Source organism: Impatiens glandulifera, chromosome 4, assembly GCF_907164915.1.
Source record: "Impatiens glandulifera chromosome 4, dImpGla2.1, whole genome shotgun sequence".
In the NCBI taxonomy this organism is placed as follows: Eukaryota; Viridiplantae; Streptophyta; class Magnoliopsida; order Ericales; family Balsaminaceae; genus Impatiens; species Impatiens glandulifera.
In genome coordinates, this window is record NC_061865.1 from 56,078,924 (window position 1) to 56,106,765 (window position 27,842).

General features: G+C 33.8%; 4 protein-coding genes across 4 annotated transcripts; 1 reads left to right on the forward strand and 3 right to left on the reverse strand.

Annotated features, from left to right (window-relative positions):
- Positions 1–2: 2 nt before the first annotated feature.
- LOC124934408 (actin-related protein 2/3 complex subunit 3) lies at positions 3–986 on the reverse strand. Its single transcript, XM_047474936.1, has 4 exons — positions 970–986; positions 783–891; positions 432–701; positions 3–338 (listed from the first exon to the last, which is right to left on the reverse strand). The coding sequence occupies exons 1-4, from the start codon at positions 970–972 to the stop codon at positions 196–198; spliced, it is 525 nt and encodes a 174-aa protein (XP_047330892.1). The 5' UTR covers positions 973–986; the 3' UTR covers positions 3–195.
- Positions 987–1,472: 486 nt separating this feature from the next.
- LOC124936142 (protein S-acyltransferase 24-like) lies at positions 1,473–7,765 on the forward strand. Its single transcript, XM_047476605.1, has 13 exons — positions 1,473–1,952; positions 2,047–2,187; positions 3,294–3,406; positions 4,074–4,153; positions 4,284–4,447; positions 5,229–5,367; positions 5,461–5,560; positions 5,815–5,872; positions 5,944–6,021; positions 6,100–6,198; positions 6,354–6,432; positions 6,502–6,650; positions 7,130–7,765. Exons 1-13 carry the CDS (start codon positions 1,677–1,679, stop codon positions 7,580–7,582), a joined length of 1,929 nt encoding a protein of 642 aa, XP_047332561.1. The 5' UTR covers positions 1,473–1,676; the 3' UTR covers positions 7,583–7,765.
- Positions 7,766–10,303: 2,538 nt separating this feature from the next.
- On the reverse strand, positions 10,304–10,681 carry LOC124935473. The gene has a single exon (XM_047475905.1). It carries the CDS (start codon positions 10,679–10,681, stop codon positions 10,304–10,306), a length of 378 nt encoding a protein of 125 aa, XP_047331861.1.
- Positions 10,682–16,199: 5,518 nt separating this feature from the next.
- LOC124935474 (protein ENHANCED DISEASE RESISTANCE 2-like) lies at positions 16,200–27,387 on the reverse strand. The gene is made up of 8 exons (XM_047475906.1): positions 27,249–27,387; positions 26,859–27,197; positions 17,171–17,295; positions 16,958–17,059; positions 16,695–16,886; positions 16,530–16,625; positions 16,357–16,458; positions 16,200–16,292 (listed from the first exon to the last, which is right to left on the reverse strand). Exons 1-8 carry the CDS (start codon positions 27,385–27,387, stop codon positions 16,206–16,208), a joined length of 1,182 nt encoding a protein of 393 aa, XP_047331862.1. The 3' UTR covers positions 16,200–16,205.
- Between the last annotated feature and the right edge of the window lie 455 nt (positions 27,388–27,842).

The following is a 27,842-nucleotide window of genomic DNA, read 5'->3' on the forward strand; positions in this document are numbered from 1 at the left end:
ACTTACAAAAGGTAAAATGAAATTCAATTAAAAAGAATCCCCAGAACATGATCCATACTTACAAAAGGTAAACCACAATCATCATATTTTGAAATATTATTGTGTTTGGCCAACATTCTAAGTCTGGCTAGCTGGCCTGTCGTATAATATCGCCATAATACATACCATTATGAAAAAAATGAATGATTCAGTCAGTCAAGGAACAATAACGTTCATGAACTTTCTCTTGGCGAATGCCAGCCACCACTTGTTTGGAGTTCCATTGGGTCGATAAGCAACACTCAACAATCTCCCACTCGTTTCCTCTCTAATCTGCTTCAGATAATTCCTAAACAGCTCTGTTCATACATCCCAAAAACCAGAAATAAGAAAAATTCACATTTTACCAAAATCAAGAAGATAAGTAAAAGGTTTGTAGAAATGTTACTAACCGGATTCATTTTGCGACTGAGCTATACTAAAGAGACCGGGAAATGGAAACCCCGGTTCTCCAGGAACAGGAACATCTTCAAGCCCTAAGTTGATAACTGCTTTAGTTCCTTCTGCCAAAGTTCTACATCCTTCAAGCCTTTTCAAGGCCACATTAATGTAGAAAGTGAGGTAGATAAGAAGCTTATCAGCTGAGCTTTTGATGTCAAAGTTTCTATAGAACACATTCGCGCGAAAGAAAGTAATCGCTTCATCAACTATATCGGTTTTGTCTGAAAGATCAAAGATTTGTTCATTCTTTATTTGCATAGTAATGAGACCTAAGGTGAAGATAATACAAGTTGATTAAAAACCTTGATCAGAAACTGGAGCAGGTCCCTTTACATGACTTTTCAGAGGAAGAAGAGGACATCCACAAGCTTTCTTCACTCCTTCATCATCAGCAAAACTAGAATGGTAAACCTGCAACAAAAAACTTAATCCACATTTTCCAAAAAACTGAAAATGGTTTGTTTTCATTAGAGTTCGATTTTCTCTTACCATGTTAATCAACCAATCCTTGATTAAACCCTATTTCTCTATAATCCTGCAAGAGCTTGTACCGAACAGCAACAATCAAATAAGATATAAACCCTAATTCTCTATAATCAATGATTCTCAAACATAGGCAATAGATTAAAGATCAAACAAACTGAGCAAAAAAAGGGTATCATGGACGAAAAACAACTCAACCCAGATCCGCAGGAGAAGTATGGATCATCGTTGATCTGTTTGCTGATGGGTAATATAATAAACATATGCATATTCAATAGATCGGACAATATGAATGCTAAGTACCTGAATTACCGATTGTAAGCTCTGAATCGCGTGCGAAAATGGCGAAAATGAGGAAAATGGTGAAAATGGTTTTGAAGATGAAAGAAATAAATGATGGGTTGCTTATTGCTTGTAAATAAATGTCTGAAAGACTTGATTTTTACAGTGTTATTTACCTTATAATGTATAAATAATTCAATTTTAGGCTTTTTCCTCCACCCTTTACGCAGTCAACAAGAGGGGGGCCCTTCTCTCTCTCTCAATTGCTATATTTTTTTTTTCTTGAGAAAAACCCTACCCATTTCAAGGTCATACTCACAGTCACAACTACGCGAACAGATTCATATGTTATAATAATAACTATGTATAAGCATAAATTGATTGCGTAGTTGTGAGAATTGAGATATTTTCATTTGATCAATTCATTTTCGATGACATCGGAGATCGAGGTCGTTGAGGAGGAGGAGGTTGAATCTAGGGATCAAAATCCAGAGTCTGCCGTCGGAGGAAAGTCAGCTATCGGAGGGGAAGATGAGAATTTAAGGGATGATGTTTACACTGCGGCTGCGTATGGAGACATGGAGAAGCTTCAGAGATTGGTGAAAAGTGAAGGTCGGTCGGTTTCCATACCAGATAGTAGTGGATACTATGCTTTGCAATGGGCAGCTCTCAACAATCGGACTGCTGCTGCACAGTTTATCATTGAGGTTATTATCATCTTTGATGCAATTCATTTTCACATAATTTGTTTGAGCTGTTCTTGGGCTGGAGAAGATGACCTTATTTTCGAATATTTTGCAGCATGGTGGAGATGTCAATTCTGTAGACCATACTGGGCAAACTGCACTTCACTGGAGTGGAGTGAGGGGTGCGATTCAGGCAACTGAGCTTTTACTTCAAGAAGGGGCACGGGTTAATATAGCCGATATGTATGGGTATCAGGTTAGCTTTTCCTATGACTATGAGATAGTTTATCATCTATGATTTCTGTCAAACAGTGAGGCCATCTTAGGTAGTGAATTTTTCATGGATTAATTGTAGATTGAAGACAACATTGAGCCTATTTGGAACACCACATGGTATTTCGATTTCTCAAAATTTTAATTAAGGCAAGACAATGTTCGATTAACACAATAGTTTAGTGTTTATTTTAATTAAGTTCATAATTGTTACTTAATATCACTTCATTTTTTTAGATTCAACTCAAAATTAAGCTAAAATAGTTAAGGTGAGAAATCTGGTTTAATTAGTAAGCTATGAATGACTTAATCGGTAATTTATTAAAAGCGTCCAAATGACAAGTTTAACCGTTAATCAAATTACTTATTTATTAGAGTAAATTACCTTATGGGCTCATTATTATTAAGAAATGTGTCTATTAGTTTTAGCCCACGAAAGTCCAAACCAAACCTGTTACAAGGTCCAAGCTGCAGAAAGTCTTGAAACATTGGAAAACTATGTGAAAGAAATAATAAGAAAGCATGCCAATCATAGTAATGCCGGGAATGCAAATGTTTTGCTATCCCGTTTCATCAAAGTCTCACGTGCAGTTTCTTAAAATTCAAATTAAAGCTCTCACATTTATCAACATCATCTGCGCTAATGGTTTTCAAATTCAAATTGGCATTTACACGTTAGTATATTCAGGCGCACCACACATTCCAAATGGGCTCATTATGGCTGTTTTATTTCCTTGCAGAGAGATCACGATCCATCTATGAATACTCTGTAGTAATTAAATTATTTGTTTGCATGTTAATCTTTGTTTATGCCCTTTTGTTTGGGTTAAAGTAACACAGTTTATATTTTTTTGGAGAATGTCGGAACTTACTAATCATGTCTCAACAAATAGTTGCAAAGGACCCATCTCTTATCTTGCATCCAGAAGTCACCTGCAGATTATTATAGAAGTTTATTCAAGTGTTACATCATTAGTTTCATTTGCATCTGATTCCATAATTGATACATCATACATCAGTTTTTACTGTATATTGTCCGGTCTTCAATTTTGTTTCTTGCGAAAAAATTAACTATATGTTTGACTGCAGGTAGTCCATGTTGCAGCACAATATGGCCAGACAGGTTTCTTGTATCACATTGTGACAAAGTGGAATGCCGATCCTGATCTTCCTGACAACGATGGGAGAAGTCCTTTACACTGGTACAGTGCACTGAATTAACTAAAGTTGTGAGGCCCGTTTGAAAGTTCTAACCAAATTCTATTGTGTTTCTGGTTTTTGCTTTTACTGACATATGTTAACATCATAAATTAACTATGTAGTTATTCATACATTCAAATTAAGGCACTCACATACATTAATATCAATTTTCACACGCAAATTTATTCTTTACAGTCAACTGCTTCTTTAAGATAATCACATGCTTTCAAATAGGCTAAATATTGCTATTTCACATGTAATTGCAAACATTTTAGGACTTGCATTTTTTAATACTGTGTTGGTTGCAGGAGCTTGTATAAAAAACATGTAGCAGGTAATTTTAGTTAGATTCATGTAGGTCTCATATTTGAAATCTAGTCACAACTACAACTACAAATATATTGAAAATTGTATTTCCAAATTGGCTCAGTAATTCTGTGTCTGAAGAAGTCATTTACGGGTGTCATTTAACTTAACCTTTGTAACTGGGTTCTTGGATATTATTTTAAATTTAGTTAGAGGCCATCACTTGATCATTTGGTATAAAAGAGAACTAATTTTTTATTTTACTTTTATGTAGGATGAGAGGTGAGGTATCTTCGTTTAAATAGTAGAAATTAGGGAACCAAAAATACTGCATTCTGTTTACTAACATGTTCAACATTTTAGGGCTGCATACAAGGGTTTTGCTGACTGTATACGCCTTCTGTTATTTCTTGATTCATATAGAGGGCGGCAAGACAAAGAAGGTAAGGGATATTTTATTGCATAAATTGTTATAGAACCCACCTTACTGTATCGTCTATTTTGTTCAAATCAGTTTAATAAAAGAAACTCAATACAGCTTGTCTTATACTGGATTCAACCTTTTTTTCTCAGGTTGTACCCCTCTTCATTGGGCGGCAATTAGGGGGAATCTTGAAGCATGCACTGTTTTAGTGCAGGCTGGGAAGAAAGAAGATCTAATGGTGGCTGATCATACTGGTTTTACACCAGCTCAGCTTGCTGCGGATAAGGGTCACAGACAAGTTGCTTTTTTCCTTGTAGGTATTCCTTAGACTGTTTTCTTATGTGATTTGAGTATTTAACTGGTTTAAACAAACATGGCCTTTTAAGAGCCTATTTGGAGAGTAGTATTTTGTTACACCACGATCTCATTGAAAAATCGTCAAAAGTTAAAATTGTAAGTGATTTCTTTTTTATCATATAAGATTTTTTGGATCATGATCCAGAGTATAGTGTAATTTTTTTTTGCTTAATGTGGTCTACAATTTTTTATTTTATTTTATCATGATCCAAACTATAGTGTCAATTTTTTTGCTTCATTTGGTGTAGAGATTTTTTTCTCGATGTTGATTAGATTATTTATTGGATTCAGATTATCTTTTAAATCATTATGATCATTTGCAAATATAACAAATGTAGATTTTTCATATCATAATCTTACTTCCATCATTGTGCATCTTAAGATCAGAAATTATAAGGAATAGAGTATGCCAGAAGGGATAGTTTCATAATCTCGTGAGGCATACTTTAGAATTTTTTTTTTCTGAAATGGATGTAATTATAACAAAATTAGCCTTAAAAGTAAAAGGAAAAAACTCCCAACTACCTAAACGGACCTGAGTATACAAGGAACCCCTATATTGTATAGATCAGGATTTAATCAAGATGATAAAAGAAGAAAAAAAATGTTATCTAACCCTCAATTCCTAGAGTTATAATTCTTATTTGTGTGTTAGTATACTATAATGAGTGATTTTGTTATTTCTTCAAGGTATGTGAAACTAGCTTTACAGAAAGAGCTGAATGTGTTTTCTACAGGGGAATGCCAGAAAATTGCTTGAGAAGCGATGGGATCCAAACAGCCGCCTTGGTCGAATTTCCAAATTAGGCCTTGCACCTCTTCTTTGGTCTATCATTATTGTGCTACTTCTCACTTATATTAATTCAGTCATATTGGGTATGTTTTATCTTTGCTTAAACTTCTCTTGCACTGTATATTCATGGTTAATTCTTACCAGTTTCACCACTTTTGCTTAAACTTATGTTGCAGCATCAAATTTGCCAAGGTTAACTGCTAGCTTCGCTCTTTTTGCATGGTTTGGCGTCTTCCTAACAACTGCAGGGCTATTTTTGTTTTATAAGTGCACCAGGTATGCTTTGTCAAACTTCCTAGGTTTTTACTCTTCTTCTTCTGAAATATGAATATCTAGTATTCGATACTGGAAAATCATTTGTCCACTTTTTAATGAGACCATGGAGTTTTTTTTTTCCTAAATGAGAATTTCATTTAACCCATAGTAAGCGAGAAGAACTTTTGCATGCTTTATAATCATTTTATGTTTTACAAGTTTGATGCTGCAAGCTAGTACTATACCCACTTCCTTTTTCTGATTTATATTTGCAGGAAAGATCCAGGGTACGTTAGAATGAATGTGAATGACCCCCAAAGCATAAAGGACGATGTAAATGCTTCCTTTCTATTCAATCTCGTCTACTATAGCCACAGTAATTTTTATTGACAGAACTTTTCCAGGAACCCTTATTGAAAATTGAGATGAATAATCCTGCATTGCTGGCTGGAAACTGGTCTCAGCTCTGTGCAACATGCAAGGTTTTTTCTCCCAATCTTTTGTGACATATCATTCTTATGAACATTTTGCTAATCTAGTCATATTTGTTTTATAACTAGATTGTCAGGCCCCTTAGAGCAAAACATTGCTCCATTTGTGAACGATGTGTTGAACAGTTCGATCACCATTGCCCATGGGTATCCAACTGCATCGGAAAGGTGCTGAGTCTGAATCATTTTAATATCTTTTATATTTGTTTTTGTTTTATAACTAGATTTATTGGCACTCTTGCATTTCTGTATAAGCTTAGGATTTGGTTCCATTTCCTATAACTATGCTTCTCACCAGCTTTGTTAATTAATTTGTGTATCAGAAAAACAAATGGGATTTCTTCTTTTTTCTTGTCCTCGAAGTTCTTGCCATGCTGATTACGGGTGCTGTGGCACTTATCAGTAAGTTCCTTTGCAGCAGTTAGGATTGGGTTGGGATTTTCTGCAAGGTACTAATTTTCTGTAATGCAGGAATTTTGACTGATCAAACGGCTCCATCTTCTTTCGGAGCATGGGTGAACCATGCTGCTACTCAACATATGGGTGCTGTTGCATTTCTTCTTTCAGATTTCTTCCTCTTTTTCGGTGTGGCTGTCTTAACTATCATGCAAGCTTCTCAGGTTTGTTAAATCCTTTTAAGTTTGGAAATTGTTTCTTTAGATGAATACTAAACTCAATTCATCATTTTTTCAGTTAATTAGCTGTTTATAGTCATCTTATAGTCAAAACTTTTAAATTTGATGCCATTCTAGGTTATAAAGTTGGCATCTTGTGCCAAAAACAAACTTGTTTGATGTAGGTTTTTTTTTAATGAATCTTGTCTTTTTGGAAAAATGAAAATTTGTTTGATGAAACAAGTTGATTATTTGCATTAAATTGAAAAAAATATCACTTGTATTTAATATTTAAAATGTTGGATAATTTGGTATTTTAGCTGATTATTTGAATGATGAAGTAATTGAAGATTGGAATAGGTTATGTGGATTAATTTTCCCTTATATGGCCAATGGTCAATGAATGATAAGTTGTTTGATACTTGATAGACAGTTTGTTTTCTCACTACGATTTGCATAATATTGTTCTTATCTTTGGCTTGTAGATATCACGCAATATTACGACAAATGAGTTGGCAAATTCTATGCGCTATAACTACCTTAGGGGAGCAGGTGGGCGTTTCAGGAACCCTTTTGATCATGGAGTCAAGAAGAATTGCTCTGATTTCTTGATCAATGGATACAACGAAGATGTGGAATATGATGAAGAAGATCCAACTCTAAGGGAAGAAGGGATTGGAATGCTACCCATTTCAAGGGCTTCAGGTCATCTTCATAATCATGGCCATTCTCACATTCAGTCAGAACCAAGCGAAGGCCAAGAAGCAGCAGTCACAGATGTGAAAAGCAGCAGCAGCCGGAAAACAAATCAGAACCATGTTCATTCTTCCCATTGTAACCATAGCAACAACCACAACCACGGCCAATCAGACAGTGTACCTGTCGGTTTGGGTATAGGATTAGGGCGAAACAATTTGCGATCAATTGTTTCTTCATGATGATCTGTTTGTGAATTTGTTCATATGACCTAGTTCATTTCAAAGGTGTGCTTCTACTACTTTTAAGGATCAAAGTGAAAGAAAAAGATGAGTGAAAAAACCTTACTATTATTATTTGAACATATTGGATTAATTGGTTTGTTGGTCAATGGAAAAAAAAAATATAGATATTCATTTTTTTCATTCTTCTTATACTTTTATTTTTTTCATTAGGATAAAGAATTACATTTTAATTAAACGGAGCTCAAGTATAAAGAGATCTTGGTGATTGTTTTTTTTGTCATTTTAAATTCGGTGGTATATTTGTAACTAATTTGAATCATGCATTTAATAATAAAAACTTAACATAATAGAAAATTCAAATAAAAATTCAAATAAGTTTTCTTATTAAATGAATATTAAAAGATTAAGGCGTATAACAATAAAATTTATTTTTACACAGTAACTTTAACTAATAATTTTAATAAATTTAATTAATAATTTTATTTATATCTTGTCATAATATATCGATTTTTATCATGTCAAACTACATATTTGGTGGATCGAATCAAACCATTATATTGGGTGGATTGGATGTTTTTTTGTCCGGGTTGTGGATCGAATCAAACCATTATATTGGGTGGATTGGATGTTTTTTTGTCCGGGTTGGGTCGTTTAGGCGAACCATTTCCTGTCCTACCCACCTTTCAAACAATTTTTCTCAAATTACCCACCTTTTCATTCACATTCCCAAACTACCCACCTTTCTCTCTCTAAATTATTAATCAACTCATTAATTAACTCACTCTCTATCTTAACCCACTAATTAATTAATATCTTCACTTTTAAACTATTAATTAATTCAATTAAAATATATTATATAAATATTAAAATAAAATAACACATATATTTTATTTTTATTTAAATCTATAAATATAATATATATAATTCAAATTAAATACACTAAATTAAATAATTTAAATAGCTATTATAAATTAAAATAAAATAGAATACATTACATAAACGGGAATTGAAATAAAATATATTACATAAAAATTAAAATAAAATACATTACATCACAATAAAATACATAACATAAACATTACAATAAAATAAAATACATAATAAATATTAATCACGTTCAATATACAATAAAATGCATATTTTATCTTTATAATTCAATTTTATGATATCTACTCCATTTTCCACAAGAGCAAAAAGCTCTATATAAATCCACATTATGTTTGTTACCACCCTTCCAATATCCATTTATGGTTCTGTATTGTGCAGTAACGATTTCGAAGACTCCTCTTTGTTCATTATATGGAATAATCTTGTGTGATGATGTTTTTTTCTCAACAGTTTCAAATAATTCTCTTGACCTTTGACAATATGTTTGACCATTTTGAAGGTCATTATAAAAAAAAATTGAATTATAAAGATAAAATATGTATTTTATTTGTATATTGAACGTGATTAATATTTATTATGTATTTTATTTTATTGTAATGTTTATGTTATGTATTTTATTGTGATGTAATGTATTTTATTTTAATGTTTATGTAATATATTTTATTTCAAGTTCCCGTTTATCGTTTATGTAATGTATTCTATTTTATTTTAATTTATAATAGCTATTTAAATTATTTAATTTAGTATATTTAATTTGAATTATATATATTATATTTATAGATTTAAATAAAAATAAAATATATGTGTTATTTTATTTTAATATTTATATAATATATTTCAATTGAATTAATTAATAGTTTAAAAGTGAAGATATTAATTAATAGTTGAAAGAGAGAGGAATTAATTAATGGGTTTAGAGAGAGAAGGTGAGTTAATTAGTAGGTTAAGATAGAGAGTGAGTTAATTAATGGGTTGATTAATGATTTAGAGAGAGAAAGATGGGTAGTTTGGGAATGTGAATGAAAAGATGGGTAGTTTGGGAAAAATTGTTTGAAAGGTGGGTAGTATAAGAAATGGTTCCGTTTAGGCGGTTGAGCGATTCAAATATTTTAAAATACTCATCCTAGCATAATTTTTGTTAATTTTTTTTATTTTAAAAAAAATGCAGACTCAAATTTAAGTGTTTTGAAAAGTGAGGGAGTTAAGAAACGTACAAAATTTATGGCGCCATTAATTGAAAACTCTTTACAAAAAGAATATTTAAGTTCCCTTTTTTTTTATCTCCTTGTTGCTTCTTAAGGTTTAAGTATAAATTCACTCTTTTTTGGTCTTAATGTGATATTTTTCTTGGTTTAGAACTTGTGGCAATTTATTTCATAACTCATAACTTATATTGTAATTTATTTTTACACTGTTTCATCATTTAGTTTAGTTATTCCGATTAAAAGGAATAATAAAAAAATGTTTACTTTTTTCTAAAAAAAAATCAATTTAATTCCGTTTAGTTTAGTTTGTCAAAATCTTGAATATTCAATTTAAAAACTATAAAACTCAAGATAATGACAATTTCAAACAAATACTCTTATCAAACAAAAACTAAAATATCGAAGTAATGTATTAATAAAATTATCATCATTACATCATAATTGTAACTAATAAAGTTTTAGTGTGACCATATCGATTCCTCTATAATTGTAATTTTCACGATTAAATGGATGAATGAAAAACATTTTTTTACTTAATTGTGAAATATTAATTAGATAAAAGAAAGAAAATAATATAAAACCCAAAATTTATATATATTCTCTTTATATTAAATCCATAAAACAGTTATTTGCTAAGAGAATATATGTATACTTGATCATCTGCTTTCGACATAATAGAGAGCCGACTCGGCTTAGTTTTAAACTCGCCGCGTCGCCGCTGCTGGTGCGACGACGGCCGTATAAGAATCGCAAGCGTTCTCTTCACAAGATCTCCTTCAACACTTCCATTTCTCACAATTGAATAATCCTTATGTAAACTACACCTGAACGATCCAGGATGCGTCGTCGGCGAACACAAACAAGTCTGCTTTTGAGACGACGCCGGCGATACGGCGATCGAACGGCTGGGAGAGAATCGAACGGACGAAACAGGCGCTGGGGAAAGTCGCATGTGAATTCGCGTTGGAGAATTCGGTCTGTGATGGAATGAGGTAGAAGACATGGGCCGACTGGAATCTGGATGATGCTGTCTTGTTTGATCGGCGTTAAGAGGGGGTTCTCCGGCGATTTATTTTATAGGGAGGGAGGGAGGAAGAAAACGACAAAAAAGAGGGGGCGTTACCGTTAAATGACGGTTGTGTATTCGTGACACGTCATTGATGGTCCTGGATGATGGTGTCTGTAGTTGTGCCACGTAGAGAGAGAAAGAGAAAAGATTGATTGAGATTCCAAGGCACGAGAATTTAGATAACAGATAAGATCTTGTTCCTTAAAAGAATAAATAAAAGATATTGGATCGATCATTTTTTATGTACAAATCTCTTAATCAAATAAATGGATAACAAATCAGATTTCGCTCCTTATAATGTATAATTCTAATGTTTCTCATCTTATAACGAATGCAATAGCTAGAGATATAAGAGCAAGTGCATCAGTTACTCTAAACACAATCATTTATGCTATATTAAATTTTTTAACAATTTAAAAAAAAAAAAATACCATACATTAGTTAATCTAAACATTAATTCTAAAATAAAAAATTTTAAAATTTTGACTCTCCTAGTTTAAATTTAGCATACCAAATACAAATTTTATAATTTTTTAATAATTCTTTCTCTCTCCTCTTTTTTTAATAATTTTTTAATAATTCTTTCTTTCCCCCCTTTCTTTCTTATTATAATAATAGATTTTGGAGGGAATGCATATTTTATAATTTTGTAGGATAGAATTGTAAAATTTAGAGTAGATGATGTATTGACCAGTTAAAATTTGAGATGCTAAAATAGGTTTATGTTGTTTTAATGTATTTTAGATACTCAAATTTAGAGTAGCTGATGCAGTTGCTCTAAACAGTCAAATTCTAGTTTGATATTTTTAGTTCAGAGTAATTTATGTCAGATGTGGTTGTCTGCTCTCAAATCTTCTATATTTTCCCTCAAAGATGTCATGGGCTCGATCTTTCTAACAATGATTTGTGCAGCACTATTTACTATCTTCGCAAAAACGAGTAAATAGTCAATTTTACTCAAAGTAACACTAAATGTTTATTAAAAATAAAAAAAAAGTTTTAAAAAGAGAATAAACTCTTACAAAGAATAATATTATATAACTAGTGATTTATAAAATAAAACATTTAATGTATTTATAGGACTCTATCACTAATTTAAGGTATTCATTTTAATAGCTAATTAGTGACGCACTAATTTAGAGTATTCGTTCTAACTGTCAATTAGTGACGCACTAATCTAAGACATGTCTTTTTAATGTCAATTAATGATGCACTAATCTAGCACATGTCTTTTAACTACCAACCAATGATATTAATCTAGCAATGCCTTCCAACTAGAATATTCCTTGAGTTGGACTTACTTAGACGATTGAACCTCCCATTGGACTAGGAATATTGAGGCACCGTAACATTCTCCCCAACTCATTACGGCGACGTCCTCGTCGCGTCCTCCTTGTAATTCTAGATGATGTCTCTAAATGCGACAGAAGTTTTGAGCGATATGCTAGTTTTCCAACCCGTATCTTCCCTAAGAAAGGACATTTGTATTGCCTCACAAACCCCTTGTGAACTTTAAAAAATTGTCTCCCTTGATGGAGGAGAAGTTTTACTATCAGTCGGTTTCCTCCAAACTCCAGGTGTCTTCTCTTCTTGTCCTCTCATTTCTTCATTCTTTTGGCGGCCTTAGTTATTTCGCACTTCTCTTTCTTGAAGAGAAACTCATTCGGTTGTCTCTTCAATTCCTCCAATTTAGGAGGTTTCATGCAATAAAAAATCGTCGTCGATGGTTTAATATATTTGATTAACTCTTCTCTGTGATTCACCTCTCTCTTATGGTGGGGTTTCTTTGATAATCCAACGGGCATTACATTCTGACCTTTCTCTAGGACAGTTGTAATTTTTGGAGGTATCTTCTATTTGGATGCAACTTTCTCATCTTCTTTTAAGGTGACAAAAGATGATGGGTGAGTCTTCTTCACACCTTTTGAGAGTTGCATGACAGATAGGTGCCTAGTTTTCACTTACCCTCTTTTGTTAAAGGTATTGTGCAAGTATAGACTTGCTCTAGAATGTACATCGTATTGGCAGAAAGGAGTAAGATTGTATTTACCTTGTCTAGGAACTCTATGTCGATAACCATTTTGTAGTCATCCATGTCAATAATGGAGAAATTCATAAGGCTAATCCACTCCCCCAAGTTGATCTTTACATTACGAGCAACTCCATAAGTTTCACTTGGTTTTCAAGTTGACTGCTTTAAGCCACTCTTGCTCCTTAGTGTACCTGATCCCCAGTCTTCCCGTCTCCTTTACCTCTAAAAAGTTGTTGTTGGCTCCCGTATCATACAAAGCTTTAACCATATAGTTTTTTACTTTTATTTTCACGAATAGTCGTCTTTTCTTCGTGAACTTTGGCTCCTCAAACTTTGCTGTAACGACACTAAGTAGGTTTACAGACCCCAATTGAGATTCATCATGAAGGCGTTCTTGCTCCTCCATCAATGCTGGTAGTTTGTTTTTCATAGAGCACTTTTTTGCTTTGTGCAGCCCTTACAAAAGAAACACTTTATCCGGGTCTCTCTCCACGTTTCTCGTCTGATCTTCTCAACAATTGGGTTTGGTAAACTTAATTATGTCTTCATTGTTGTAGATATGATCTTCACCATTTTCCCCGTTGTCATTCCTTTCATAGGTCAACTTTGGTTTCTCTTGCATTCTCATTTCGACAAGAGATTCGGTCAAGACAATAGCGGTGTTTAGATATGGGACACCACGTCGTTCTAACTCCAGCTTCGCCCACATTTGTAGACCATCAGTGAAGGCGAACAAGGCTTCGTCGTCTGAGTAGTTAATGATCTCAAGGAGAGTGAAGAACTCCTTGATACTCCCCCTATGTGAGAGCCGCCGCAACTTGGACCTTGCTTCTCGAATGATATTTTTAGGATAAAACTGTCTCTTGAGTTCCTCCTTGAATTCACCCCAGGTATTGATAGAACATAGACCTCTTTCTATGTCACTATTTCTTCTCCTCCACCACAACATTGCAGTGTCTTTTAGGTACGGTATGGTAGTATATATCTTTCTCGCCTCTTCTACTAGGCCGAGTGCTTTGAAGTACTAATCCAGACCCAATAAGAAGTTGTCGATCTCTTTTGCGTTCCTCTCACCTAAATACGCTTTAGGTCTTGGAACGTCTATCCTTGTCGGATTAGGGACTCTTATAGGCGCACGTCCGCACTCTTGCGCAACCACCTTCTTGAGTAACGCCACATCCTCTTTAGTAGCTTGTAACTTAGAAATCATTACCTCAAGTTTTTTTTCAAGGTATTGATCTCATCAGGCAGGGTCTGCTCCACGATCTGAGTTTGCTCTTGATATTTAGACAACCCCTCGTTCTAGGCACCTTGCATCCCTTCTCGGAGCTCGTCTCTCTCCTTCTCAAGCTCGGCGATGCGTTCCTCTAGGTCCCTAAAGTTATCTTGTCCATAAGCCACATTGAGTTCTACTTTCTTCAACCTGACAACAATGTCAACGATAACATCTCTTGATCTCCGTATTTTTGGATCCTCTCGTTTGAACCTGGCTCGGGTTCTTAAGATCATCTCCGATCTCTTGGGGAAGTTTCTCCACTCCATCCACGTTGTTAGTCATTGCACTTTCCTTCGATCTCTTCGTCATTCTGCTCTAATACCACTTGTCACGGGTTCAGTCTTTCTACCAACTATCTGTGCGACACTAGTTACGATCTTCACAAGAACGAGTAAGTAGTCAGCCTTACTCGAAACAACACTCGAATACTTGGTGATTTACAAAGTAATAACTTTAAGGTATTTATAGGACTCATTATAGCTACCACATTAATGTCGCACTAATTTAGGGCATTCTTTCTAATTGTCAATTAGTGACGCACTAACTTAGGGTATTCCTTCTAACTTCCAATTAGTGACGCATTAATTTAGGACATGCCTTTTTTACTATCAATTAATGATGCATTAATCTAGCACATGCCTTTTAACTATTATCAATTACGGACGTTAATCTAGCACATGCTTTCCAACTAGAATATTCCTTGGGTTGATCTTACTTAAACGATTGGGCCTCCCCTTGGGTTAGGAAATATTGAAGCATCGTGACACAGGGAATGGGCAAAACAGTAAAAAAAAATTATTGTTTTACCCCCTTGAGTAGGGAAACAAAAAAGATTAGTCAGTATTTTCTTATGATGACTTGGTCGAGAGAGTACGATACATCGGTGTAAAAGTCAAAGATTGAGTTTCATCTGTGAGGTTGGTTATAGTAAGGGCTCGCTTTTAAAGATTTAGGAGAAGAAGATTCTATCATAATTTAAGTATAACAACAAAAACATAATATTTGTGTACATTCAAATATATTAAAAATTAATATATGCGGAGATTTTCCAAAAGAAAAATGAGTTTTCCAACCCAATCTGTCGGCTTTCCAAATCGAACATCATGTAATATCAAGATGATAATTGTGAAAGACCCACAACGATCGTTTGAGATGGTCGAAAGTTATACGATTTCCTTCCAACCTCGTATTATATCTTTTATATTATTATTTTTTTGAAATTTACGTTATATTATATTTGAGATATTATTTAGATTAGTAAATATGTAATTTTAATTAATAAAATTTAATTTTCGAATTTTTTAAGTTCGGGCTCGAGTAGTTCTAATTGTCAACGAACTGAGTTCGAGTAGTATCGTCGGCTCGAACTCGTTTACATTGTTAGCCATAACTAAGTAATTATATTGGAATAAAGCCTCAAGAATCATTTTACTTTCAATGGTGAATCATATATTTATGGTAATGTCTTTTATGACAAGTCAAAGTACATGATTTATTTCAAACATTTTATAAAGTGTGAGGAATTCACAATATTGTAACATGGCAATTGTTCACAATGAAATGATTTATTGAGATGTCTCTATGAGATTGTTTTGAATAATCATTTTAATATTAAGTATACAAAAACGGGTAATTGAAGTGAGAATTTTTGTTTAATAGAACATATAACAAATGTAAAAACGTTGTAAGTGGAATTGGGAGATGAAAATTAATTTATTGTCATGGGTGATTCATCAATATCCATGGCTGATTTTTATTTTTATTAGGGTACACAATATTAAAATCTATAAATTTACTATAGAGAAAGTTAAATACTCTTAGGTTATATTATCAATATTCACATGTTAATCTTTCTACCATTGTTGGATGCATATAACAACTCAAAATAATACAGAATCCCAGGGACATTAATTTACAATATATTGAGATCTAATCTCCATATTATTTCTATCATTTTAAATCCTTTCTTTTCATATTTTTTTTTATACATTTTTCTTTCTCTCTAATTCACCATAGATGAAAAAATGCGGCAGTACACCAAGAAAATAATCTGAAACAAAGATAAAATAATTTAGACACGTTCTCGATAAACATACATAAAAAGTTGCACGGTTATAAATTATAATTACCTGTTGTATTATTATCAAATATCAGGGCGATTGAGCAGTGTCTAGCCTAACACGATTCAAACGAACCGTCCCAAGAATATATTCAGGCAGTTCCGCTTCTTCTTTAGCCTAAAATTGCGCAATTATATATTATCATCTTTTACGATAAGGGTATTGAATAAAACTAACTTACCTCGATTAAGATTGCCAAATCAACTACAATAGTAGTTACATATCCAAGAACAACACCCATGACATTTCTTGCAACCGAAGACGATCCAATATCAACATCAATCTGGTAGATATTAATAATGTTTAAGGTTTTTTTTTTTGCCATAACGAATATTAAAAAAAATGTAACACTACCTCGAGGAAATTGTCTTGCCTAAGGTAATCACAAGAAACAGCTTTCCCTAATAAGTAAGGTTTCGATCCAACTGCTCGTTTGACCATCCAATGTCCCTATCATGATAAAATTATTCGTCTTAAATAATCTGCTTACGTGAAAAATGAACATTTTATTTACGATACCTCAATAATTCTTGGAATGAGTTTGAGCCTAGTGTTGCGAAACAAATTATTTCCATCAATAAACTTTCCCAATAAAGAATTTTGAGGGATAGGTCTATCAGCAGCATAATATAGAACAAGGCTGTAATTTGGTCTTGCCGGAACCTCCAAATTAACAATGAGGATAAATGGGAGTTTTTTCCCAGCTTCTGACTGCACAAAATCATGTTTAAATTAATCCAATGATGAAGATTCAAGAGGGTTTAATTCTTGGATAACGAAACCTGGACAAGCGATGATGAATGCAATGCAACTCGGCTAAAGGGTTTTTCGATTTTGAACCAATCAACCGCTATAAGCTTAAGAAATGGATCCCCACCCATCACCTGCGCGCATGCATGCAAACATCGCTCGAAACAATAAACATCGTATCGATAATATCGTTCCCTTTTCATGAGAATTATTCGTTTGTTTAACGATGATGGAGAGAAAATAACCTTTGCATTGTCTTTGAGGTACATTTTACCTCGGATCATAAAACCAGTACCACTTGGGGATGTCCAACAATTATCATGATCATTTTCATCTTTCCCGTGGCGCATGGATCCATCAAAGTAGCTACCTTGGAGAAATCAAACACAAACATTAATTAGATCATCATCTTAATATTAATTACACCAAAATTACAAAAAATAATCTTATGATTTGGACGGTTAATTGTGTTTTTAAAAAAAGATGGTTACAAATGAGCTAAAAATTAGTAATGCCTCTCTTTTTATTATTGGATCATTTAATTAACAATATATATGTTAAATATTTTACTGGATAAAAAGTTTTAGTTGAATTTAAGAATATTAATTTGTACCAAAAAATTATTATTATCACATATGAGTACACAATCATCTTGTTTGAAAATATTATTTTATTATAATTAATTAATAAAGGTATAATAAGTATAATACTCCGTATACATAATTTTATATTATATATAATCTTTATCATATTATTTACATTATAATTATAATATTATTAAAAATTTTCATCTCCTTCAATATTAATATTTTTTATTATTTTGAAATTAGTTTGATGGTACAATACAAACACATGATATTTAAATATTGAGGAGACGGATGAATAATAATTTAATCATCGTCTAAGTTTGCAAATCATTGTCTGGAAATAAAATCTAACATATGCTTCGTCATTTGAGAATTAAGTTGAAAAAATATTTTCAAAACGAAGGTGAAAGTGTTGCTCGCAACATGACTTATAAAAAAAAATGATACATCACGTATAAAAAGAATTTGCGTCTATATTCAACACAAATTAACAATTTTATAACATTTTAAATAATTTTAAATATTTATAATGTAAATTTAAAAAAAAATAAATATAAAAAACCAATTTCAAACGTGTACCAGAAATAATTTAAAACAAGATTATATATAAATAAATATTTCAAACTTAATTAAATATATAAGAAGCATTACACTTATTATTCTATTAATAATTATAATTTTTTAATAATTAAAATAAAAAGTGAATTTGATTTGATATAAAATATATGATTAATATTTATACAGAAGAATATCACTATTCTGAAAACTATTTCGGTCCCCATTTTTTTTTAGCATACTTGGTCCCATTTTTTAGCATACTTCGATCCTATCGGTCCAACTGGTTGAACATCTGATTGCACCGGATTTTATTTTAAATAAATTTTAATATATTAATACATAAATTATATATATAATCATTTAGTCGTATAAAAAAAATCAAATAAATACTAATTAAACTCAATAATTTTCTAATTAAATTAATATTGGACCAAATATTCATAATTCTCTACAATCAAAATAACAAATATCCATAATTTCTTACAATCAAAATAGCAATTACACCAACTATCTATAATTCTCTACAATCAAAACAACAATTATAAAAAATACTTATAATTTTCTACCATCAAAACAACAATCACATCAAATATACTTATAATAAATCAATAATATTAACAACAACAATATTGTCAACATCAAATGTTTAATCCAAACATAAAAGCTACAAACCACAATGTTGTGCGGAATGCAAGAAAATGATGAACAATGAAGTGTGGAAATAAACAGATGAAGAGAGATTTCTAATTGTCAAAAGATAAAGATAAAACAAATTACAGCAAAAGAAATAAACTACGCCTATAAAAATGCTGAAAACAAGAAACGTAAATACTAACTTAATTTTGCATAACTGTAGAATTAAATGTGATATTAATTCCTATACTAAAGGCAGATCATTACAAATTTCCACATTGCCTTAGTATCACCCAACAATCACACCAAATATACTTATAATAAATCAATAATATTAACAACAACAATATTGTCAACATCAAATGTTTAATCCAAACATAAAAGCTACCAACCACAATGTTGTGCGGAATGCAAGAAAATGATGAACAATGAAGTGTGAAAATAAACAGATGAAGAGAGATTTCTAATTGTCAAAAGATAAAGATAAAACAAATTACAGCAAAAGAAATAAACTACGCCTATAAAAATGCTGAAAACAAGAAACGTAAATACTAACTTAATTTTGCATAACTGTAGAATTAAATGTGATATTAATTCCTATACTAAAGGCAGATCATTACAAATCTCCACATTGCCTTAGTATCACCCAACAATCACACCAAATATACTTATAATAAATCAATAATATTAACAACAACAATATTGTCAACATCAAATGTTTAATCCAAACATAAAAGCTACCAACCACAATGTTGTGCGGAATGCAAGAAAATGATGAACAATGAAGTGTGGAAATAAACAGATGAAGAGAGATTTCTAATTGTCAAAAGATAAAGATAAAACAAATTACAGCAAAAGAAATAAACTACGCCTATAAAAATGCTGAAAACAAGAAACGTAAATACTAACTTAATTTTGCATAACTGTAGAATTAAATGTGATATTAATTCCTATACTAAAGGCAGATCATTACAAATCTCCACATTGCCTTAGTATCACCCAACAATCACACCAAATATATTTATAATAAATCAATAATATTAACAACAACAATATTGTCAACATCAAATGTTTAATCCAAACATAAAAGCTACCAACCACAATGTTGTGCGGAATGCAAGAAAATGATGAACAATGAAGTGTGGAAATAAACAGATGAAGAGAGATTTCTAATTGTCAAAAGATAAAGATAAAACAAATTACAGCAAAAGAAATAAACTACGCCTATAAAAATGCTGAAAACAAGAAACGTAAATACTAACTTAATTTTGCATAACTGTAGAATTAAATGTGATATTAATTCCTATACTAAAGTCAGATCATTACAAATCTCCACATTGCCTTAGTATCACCCAACAATCACACCAAATATACTTATAATAAATCAATAATATTAACAACAACAATATTGTCAACATCAAATGTTTAATCCAAACATAAAAGCTACCAACCACAATGTTGTGCGGAATGCAAGAAAATGATGAACAATGAAGTGTGGAAATAAACAGATGAAGAGAGATTTCTAATTGTCAAAAGATAAAGATAAAACAAATTACAGCAAAAGAAATAAACTACGCCTATAAAAATGCTGAAAACAAGAAACGTAAATACTAACTTAATTTTGCATAACTGTAGAATTAAATGTGATATTAATTCCTATACTAAAGACAGATCATTACAAATCTCCACATTGCCTTAGTATCACCCAACAATCACACCAAATATACTTATAATAAATCAATAATATTAACAACAACAATATTGTCAACATCAAATGTTTAATCCAAACATAAAAGCTATCAACCACAATGTTGTGCGGAATGCAAGAAAATGATGAACAATGAAGTGTGAAAATAAACAGATGAAGAGAGATTTCTAATTGTCAAAAGATAAAGATAAAACAAATTACAGCAAAAGAAATAAACTACGCTTATAAAAATGCTGAAAACAAGAAACGTAAATACTAACTTAATTTTGCATAACTGTAGAATTAAATGTGATATTAATTCCTATACTAAAGGCAGATCATTACAAATCTCCACATTGCCTTAGTATCACCCAACAATCACACCAAATATACTTATAATAAATCAATAATATTAACAACAACAATATTGTCAACATCAAATGTTTAATCCAAACATAAAAGCTACCAACCACAATGTTGTGCGGAATGCAAGAAAATGATGAACAATGAAGTGTGGAAATAAACAGATGAAGAGAGATTTCTAATTGTCAAAAGATAAAGATAAAACAAATTACAGCAAAAGAAATAAACTACGCCTATAAAAATGCTGAAAACAAGAAACGTAAATACTAACTTAATTTTGCATAACTGTAGAATTAAATGTGATATTAATTAATATACTAAAGGCAGATCATTACAAATCTCCACATTGCCTTAGTATCACCCAACAATCACACCAAATATACTTATAATAAATCAATAATATTAACAACAACAATATTGTCAACATCAAATGTTTAATCCAAACATAAAAGCTACCAACCACAATGTTGTGCGGAATGCAAGAAAATGATGAACAATGAAGTGTGGAAATAAACAGATGAAGAGAGATTTCTAATTGTCAAAAGATAAAAGATAAAACAAATTACAGCAAAAGAAATAAACTACGCCTATAAAAATGCTGAAAACAAGAAACGTAAATACTAACTTAATTTTGCATAACTGTAGAATTAAATGTGATATTAATTCTTATACTAAAGGCAGATCATTACAAATCTCCACATTGCATTAGTATCACCCAACAAGAAGAGCCTGATCAAACTACTATTTTTCTCATAACAGAGCAAATAGAGAGAGAGTGAATTACAGATCTAGGGTTTCAGGTTTCCTTCTTCTTCTTGTTCTTTGGCTGATCCATAGTGAGAGATTGGGGGAGCTTTTGATTGTGGAGTAGTCCAATCATTCCTAGTGTAATCACTTCTTTCATTTGAGAGCAGGGCATGTAAGTTTCTACTATTGACATTTGTTTGATTTAGTGAAACTTATCCCTCCCGTGGACGTAGGTCGATTTTGACCGAACCACGTATATTGTGTTGTCGTTTATTGCTTTGTGCTATTTCAGTTCTTGGTAATCTGTTTATCGTCATAGACGATTTGGAATCTGATTTGTTACAGGTTTTGATTTCTAAGAAGATCCATAGTTTTGCTGTTGCAAAACCCAACAGTGGTATCAGAGCAGTATTGATTGGTTATCTGTTTTAACATTGGAGTAGAGTGCTCTGCTGGTTATTTGGCGAAATTCATAGAAGAGATCAACTGGTTTCTTTGCTGGTGTTTTTGTCAGTTGTTAAGGCAGTAATAATGGGGAAATCTAGACCTGATATGGTGAGTCTGAATGGTACAAACTACAGGCAATGGAAACTGATGATCAGTGATCTGTTAGTTTCAGATGATTTGAATGAAGCAATTGAAAATGAGGGTGTTAGACCTGAGACTACAAAAGAGGCTGATTGGAAAAAGATAGATAGAAAGGCCTGCAGCTTTATTCGTTCCTGGGTTGGTGTAAATGTTGTGCACCATGTTGAGAATGAGACTACAGCGTATGGTGTGTGGAGCAAACTTGAAGCTCTCTATGCTGGGAGGTCAGCAGGGAATAAAGCAGCACTGGTACGAAGGCTGGTGAATCTGAAGTACATTGATAATAAATCAATTGCTGAGCACTTGAATGAATTTCAAAATATTTTTAATCAGCTGAGTAGTATGAAGATAAACTTTGATGATGAGGTGCAAGCACTTTTAGTCCTTGGATCTTTGCCTGCAAGTTGGGAGACACTTATTATCACTCCCAGAAACTCAGCATCAAATGGTAAAGTCAACATGGGATTTGTCACCAGTTCCTTACTTGATGAGGAGAATCGAAAGGGGGATAAACCCTCTAAGTCTGATATGTTGGTGGCTGATAGAGGAAGATCAAAAGATAATAGAAGTGGTTCGAGCAGGGGAAAGTCTAGAAGCAAGTCTAGAGCTCCAAAGAAGGATGGTGCTTGCCATTACTGTGGCAAAATGGGTCACTGGAAAAATGAGTGCTGGAAATTTAAAAATGATAAAGCGAAGGGTACAGTGAAGCCCAGAGAAAAGAAAGAACAGAGTGTAGATACATCTGCTTATGCTTCAGATGGTGAACTAACATATGCTTCTAACTGTCAAGACTCCTGTCTTAGCACATCTTCAAATGAAACAGCATGGATTGTTGACACAGGTGCATCATTCCATATAACTCCACACAAAGGTTACTTCCATTCATACAAAGCTGGTGATTATGGTGAGGTTCGCATGGGTAACAGTGGTGTGTCCAAGATAGTTGGTCTGGGTGATGTTAGAATTGAGACAAACATGGGCTGCTTCCTGACATTGAGAGATGTAAGACATGTTCCTGATTTGAGAATGAATTTGATTTCAGCAGGTAAGCTCGATGATGGAGGCTACCATAATGTTTTCAGTGGTGGAGCATGGAAGCTAAGCAAGGGTTCATTGGTTATTGCACGAGGTAAGAAATGTTGTTCCTTGTACAAGACAAATTTGAAAATTGTCTATGATGCAGCATATTCTGTTTTAATGGAGTCATCCTCTGAGTTGTGGCACAAGAGATTAGGTCACATTAGTGAAAAGGGGCTGAATGTTTTGATCAAGAGGAATGAGTTGCTGAATCTCAAGGATGCTCATCTTGAAAATTGTGAGCATTGCTTGAAGGGTAAGCAGAACAGAGTCTCCTTCAGTAAGTCAAAAGTTGAACTGAAAAAGAATGTCCTTGAATTGGTCCATACAGATGTTTGTGGTCCTATGAAGATTAAATCTATAGGCGGTGCTTCCTATTTTGTAACCTTCATAGACGATGCATCTAGGAAGGTTTGGGCTTATGCTATAAAGTCCAAGGATAAGGTTGCAGCAAGGTTTGAGGTCTTTCACAAGCTGGTTGAAAGAGAGACAGGAAGAAAACTGATGAGGGTGCGGTCAGATAATGGGGGAGAGTACATAGGCTCATTTGATGATTATTGCAAAGAGCAGGGTATTCGACATGAACAAACTGTGCCCAAGACTCCACAACAAAATGGTGTGGCAGAGAGGATGAACATAACAATGTTGGAACGGATGAGGAGTATGCTCTCCCATGCCAGGTTGGCTAAGCATTTCTGGGCTGAAGCCATGAGCACTGCAGTGTATGTGATCAACCGTTCTCCCTCCAAGCCATTGAATAATAAGTGTGCAGAAAGCGTCTGGTCAGGTAAAGATGTTAATTATGACTATTTACGTGTTTTTGGTTGTAGAGCTTTTGTGCATGTTCCAAAAGATGAGAGGTCTAAGCTAGATGCAAAAACCAGACAATGCATATTTTTGGGGTATGGTGATGAAAAGTGGGGATACAGGTGTTATGACCCAGTTGATAAGAAGGTTTTGAGAAGCCGGGATGTGGTATTCCTTGAAGATCAGACTATTGAGAATTTTGAAGATGGTGAAAAGCTTGATGCATACATACCTTTCTGGTCTTGAGTTGTCTCATGATGTTGAGGAGACAAGGCCACATGTAGCTTCAGACTCAGATAGTGATGATGATGTTCCTCAGGGTCAAGCTGTAGGCCATGGAAATGATACTAATACTGAAACTGATCTTGGTGATAATGTTGAGGTTGATTTTGAAGTTCAACAAGAAGATGGAAATCAACAGAATCAACAAACAGAGGTACTTCGGAGGTCTACTAGGGAGAAAAGACCAAGTTCTAAGTATCCTGCTACAGAGTATGTTCTTCTAACTGATTGTGGGGAGCCTATATGCTATAAGGAGGCTCTTGAGATTGCTCATAAGAAAGAATGGCTAGCTGCCATGGATGAAGAGATGAAGTCATTGCTGAAAAATGGCACATATGATCTAGTTGAAAGACCAGAGAACAGAAAAGTATTACAAAATAAATGGGTGTACAAGATCAAGTAAGAAGGTGATGATAGCAAGACAAGATACAAGGCTAGGCTGGTTGTCAAAGGTTTTGGCCAGAGGCATGGAATCGATTATGATGAGATTTTCTCACCGGTAGTGAAGATGACTTATATCCGGGTGGTGTTAAGTCTAGCTGCTTGTATGGATCTTGAGGTTGAACAAATTGATGTCAAGACTGCATTTCTCCATGGTGATTTGGATGAAGATGTTTATATGGAGCAACCTGAAGGTTATAATAAGAAAGGTGAGGAAAGCAAGGTGTGCAAACTTGTCAAAAGTCTGTATGGTTTGAAGCAAGCACCAAGGCAGTGGTATCTTAAGTTTGAGTCGTTCATGACCATCCATGGGTACATGAAGACGTCTACAGATCATTGTGTCTTTGTGCAAAAGTTTGCTTCTAATGATTTTATTATACTTCTCCTATATGTTGATGACATGCTGATTGTTGGGAGAGACAAGCTCAAGATTGCCAAGTTGAAAAATGATTTGGCTAAGTCTTTTGAGATGAAAGACTTGGGTCAAGCAAGACAAATTCTTGGAATGCAGGTCATTCGTGATCGGGTGAAGAAAAGGCTATGGTTATCTCAAGAGAGATATATTGAGAAGATTCTAAAACGATTCTGTATGGACAAGGCAAAGCCAGTTGCTTGTCCATTGGCTACACACTTGAAAATAAACAAGACAATGTCTCCCAAGGATGAAGAGGAAAGACAAGAAATGTGTAGTGTTCCATATGCTTCAGCAATAGGCAGTCTGATGTATGCAATGGTCTGTACAAGACCGGATATAGCTCATGCAGTTGGAGTACTTAGTCGTTTTCTTTCAAATCCTGGTAAGACACACTGGGAAGCGGTTAAGTGGCTAATGAGATATCTTCGAGGGACCTCCAAATACGCTTTGTGTTATGGTACTGGAAAGTCACATGTTGAAGGGTTTTCTGATTCAGATATGAGTGGTGATATTGACACAATGAGATCAACTTCAGGGTATTTGTTTACTTTTGGAGGAGGAGCTGTATCATGGCAGTCTCGTCTACAGAAATGTGTTGATTTGTCTACTACAGAAGCTGAATATATTGCCATTACTGAATGTTGTAAAGAAATGAGATGGATGAAAGAATTGTTGAAAGAAATTGGCATTGCACAAGACAGGTTTGTGGTGTTTAGTGACTCACAGAGTGCTATACATGTGAGCAAGAATCCAAGTTTCCATTCACGTTCAAAACACATCCAAAGAAGGTACCATTGGATCCGTGAAGTGCTCGAGAAGAAGGAGTTATACTTGGAGAAAGTGCATACAGATGAGAACGGGTCAGATATGATGACAAAGGGCTTGCCAAGAGGCAAGCATGAGATATGTTGTGCCAAAGCCGGAATGGTTCTGGCAAGAGCGTCACGATGATGAATGTTTATAGCAACATTCTCCCATGGCTCGGAAGGGGGAGAATTGTTGAGGTGTTCCTTGCAATTGCGGGCGGGTTTAAAATTCCGGGTAAACGGGTCAGGGTTTTCTTTTAGAAAACGGGTTAGAGTATAAATACTTTTTTGGGGTATTTTTCTCATAACAGAGCAAATAGAGAGAGAGTGAATTACAGATCTAGGGTTTCAGGTTTCCTTCTTCTTCTTGTTCTTTGGCTGATCCAGAGTGAGAGATTGGGGGAGCTTTTGATTGTGGAGTAGTCCAATCATTCCTAGTGTAATCACTTCTTTCATTTGAGAGCAGGGCATGTAAGTTTCTACTATTGACATTTGTTTGATTTAGTGAAACTTATCCCTCCCGTGGACGTAGGTCGATTTTGACCGAACCACGTATATTGTGTTGTCGTTTATTGCTTTGTGCTATTTCAGTTCTTGGTAATCTGTTTATCGTCATAGACGATTTGGAATCTGATTTGTTACAGGTTTTGATTTCTAAGAAGATCCATAGTTTTGCTGTTGCAAAACCCAACAACTACTTCCAACTGTCAACATTTAGCAGATCCAAACAATGAGTGAATTTGCTAAGTGGGACCGGCTTCGTGAACATGTCAGCAGGATTATGATGTGTGCTGATATTCTTCACTTTGATTCTTCTCTTAGTACGAAGAAAATGATAACGAACATCAATATGTTTGGTACTATCATGATGCACTTGATCTTTGGCCAAACAAATAGCACTTAAGCTATCACAAAAAACAATTGCCTGATCATGATGGATACCAAGGTCACTGATTAATCCTTTCAACCATATACCTTCCTTGGCTGCTTCAGTTAGCGCCATATACTCAGCCTCGGTAGTGGACAACGTCACCGTCGACTGTAATGTTGCCTTCCAACTAACCACAGAGTCACCAAGGGTGTAAACATAACCAGTCATTGATCTTCTACCATCGATATCTGCAGCATAATCTGAGTCAGAATAACCAGTTACGAGACACTGGTTATTACTCTCATAAATGAGACCAACATCGGATGTGCCTCTCAGATAGCGAAATATTCGCTTTACCGCTTGCCAGTGTTCCTTACCAGGTCTTGACATAAACCTGCTAACAACACTAACTGAATACGCAATATCAGGTCTAGTGCATACCATGGCATACATTAAACTACCTACCGCACTAGCATACGGTACATTAGACATGTATAACTTCTCAGCTTCAGACTGGGGTGCGAATGCAGACAAATGATCAGTAACAGTTGCAGGAGTATTGAGAGCCTTTGTTGTACTCATCCCAAAACGAGACAACATTTTCAAAATATAACTCTTCTGTGAAAGAAATAGCTTCTTTTGAACTCGATCTCTTACTATTTCCATGCCCAGAATTTTTCGTGCTCCACCTAGATCTTTCATATCAAACTCAGAACTAAGAAGGTCTTTCAGCTTTTGAATCTCCGACATCTTCTTGGCTGCGATTAACATGTCGTCTACATACAGGAGTAAATAAATCAAAGAACCATCACTGACTTTGCTGTGATAGACACAACAATCATATGCACTCCTATTGTAACCATGTTCAATCATGAAATTGTCAAACCGCTTATACCACTGTCGAGGAGACTGTTTAAGTCCATACAAAGACTTCTTCAGACTACAAACATGTGTTTCCTTACCAGGACAAGAAATCCTTCCGACTGACTCACCAGTATATCCTCTTCAATCTCACCATGTAAAAAAGCCGTCTTCACGTCTAATTGCTCGAGTTC

Bases quoted from the DNA above. Each gene is read 5' to 3' on its own strand.
- LOC124934408 (XM_047474936.1), bottom strand. The intron at 702-782 runs GTTTTTAATCAA...TTGATCTTTCAG, and splicing joins TGCTCCAGTTTCTGATCAAG to ACAAAACCGATATAGTTGAT. The intron at 339-431 runs GTTAGTAACATT...ATGTATGAACAG, and splicing joins TCAGTCGCAAAATGAATCCG to AGCTGTTTAGGAATTATCTG.
- LOC124936142 (XM_047476605.1), top strand. From the start codon at position 1,677: ATGACATCGGAGATCGAGGTCGTTGAGGAGGAGGAGGTTGAATCTAGG. The intron at 2,188-3,293 runs GTTAGCTTTTCC...GTTTGACTGCAG, and splicing joins CCGATATGTATGGGTATCAG to GTAGTCCATGTTGCAGCACA. The intron at 5,368-5,460 runs GTATGTTTTATC...CTTATGTTGCAG, and splicing joins TATTAATTCAGTCATATTGG to CATCAAATTTGCCAAGGTTA.
- LOC124935473 (XM_047475905.1), bottom strand. From the start codon at position 10,681: ATGTCTTCTACCTCATTCCATCACAGACCGAATTCTCCAACGCGAATT.
- LOC124935474 (XM_047475906.1), bottom strand. From the start codon at position 27,387: ATGTTGTCTCGTTTTGGGATGAGTACAACAAAGGCTCTCAATACTCCT. The intron at 17,296-26,858 runs GTATCCATCATG...GATTTCTCCAAG, and splicing joins AGGATTAATCAGTGACCTTG to GTAGCTACTTTGATGGATCC. The intron at 16,293-16,356 runs GTAAGTTAGTTT...GCGCAATTTTAG, and splicing joins ATTTGGCAATCTTAATCGAG to GCTAAAGAAGAAGCGGAACT.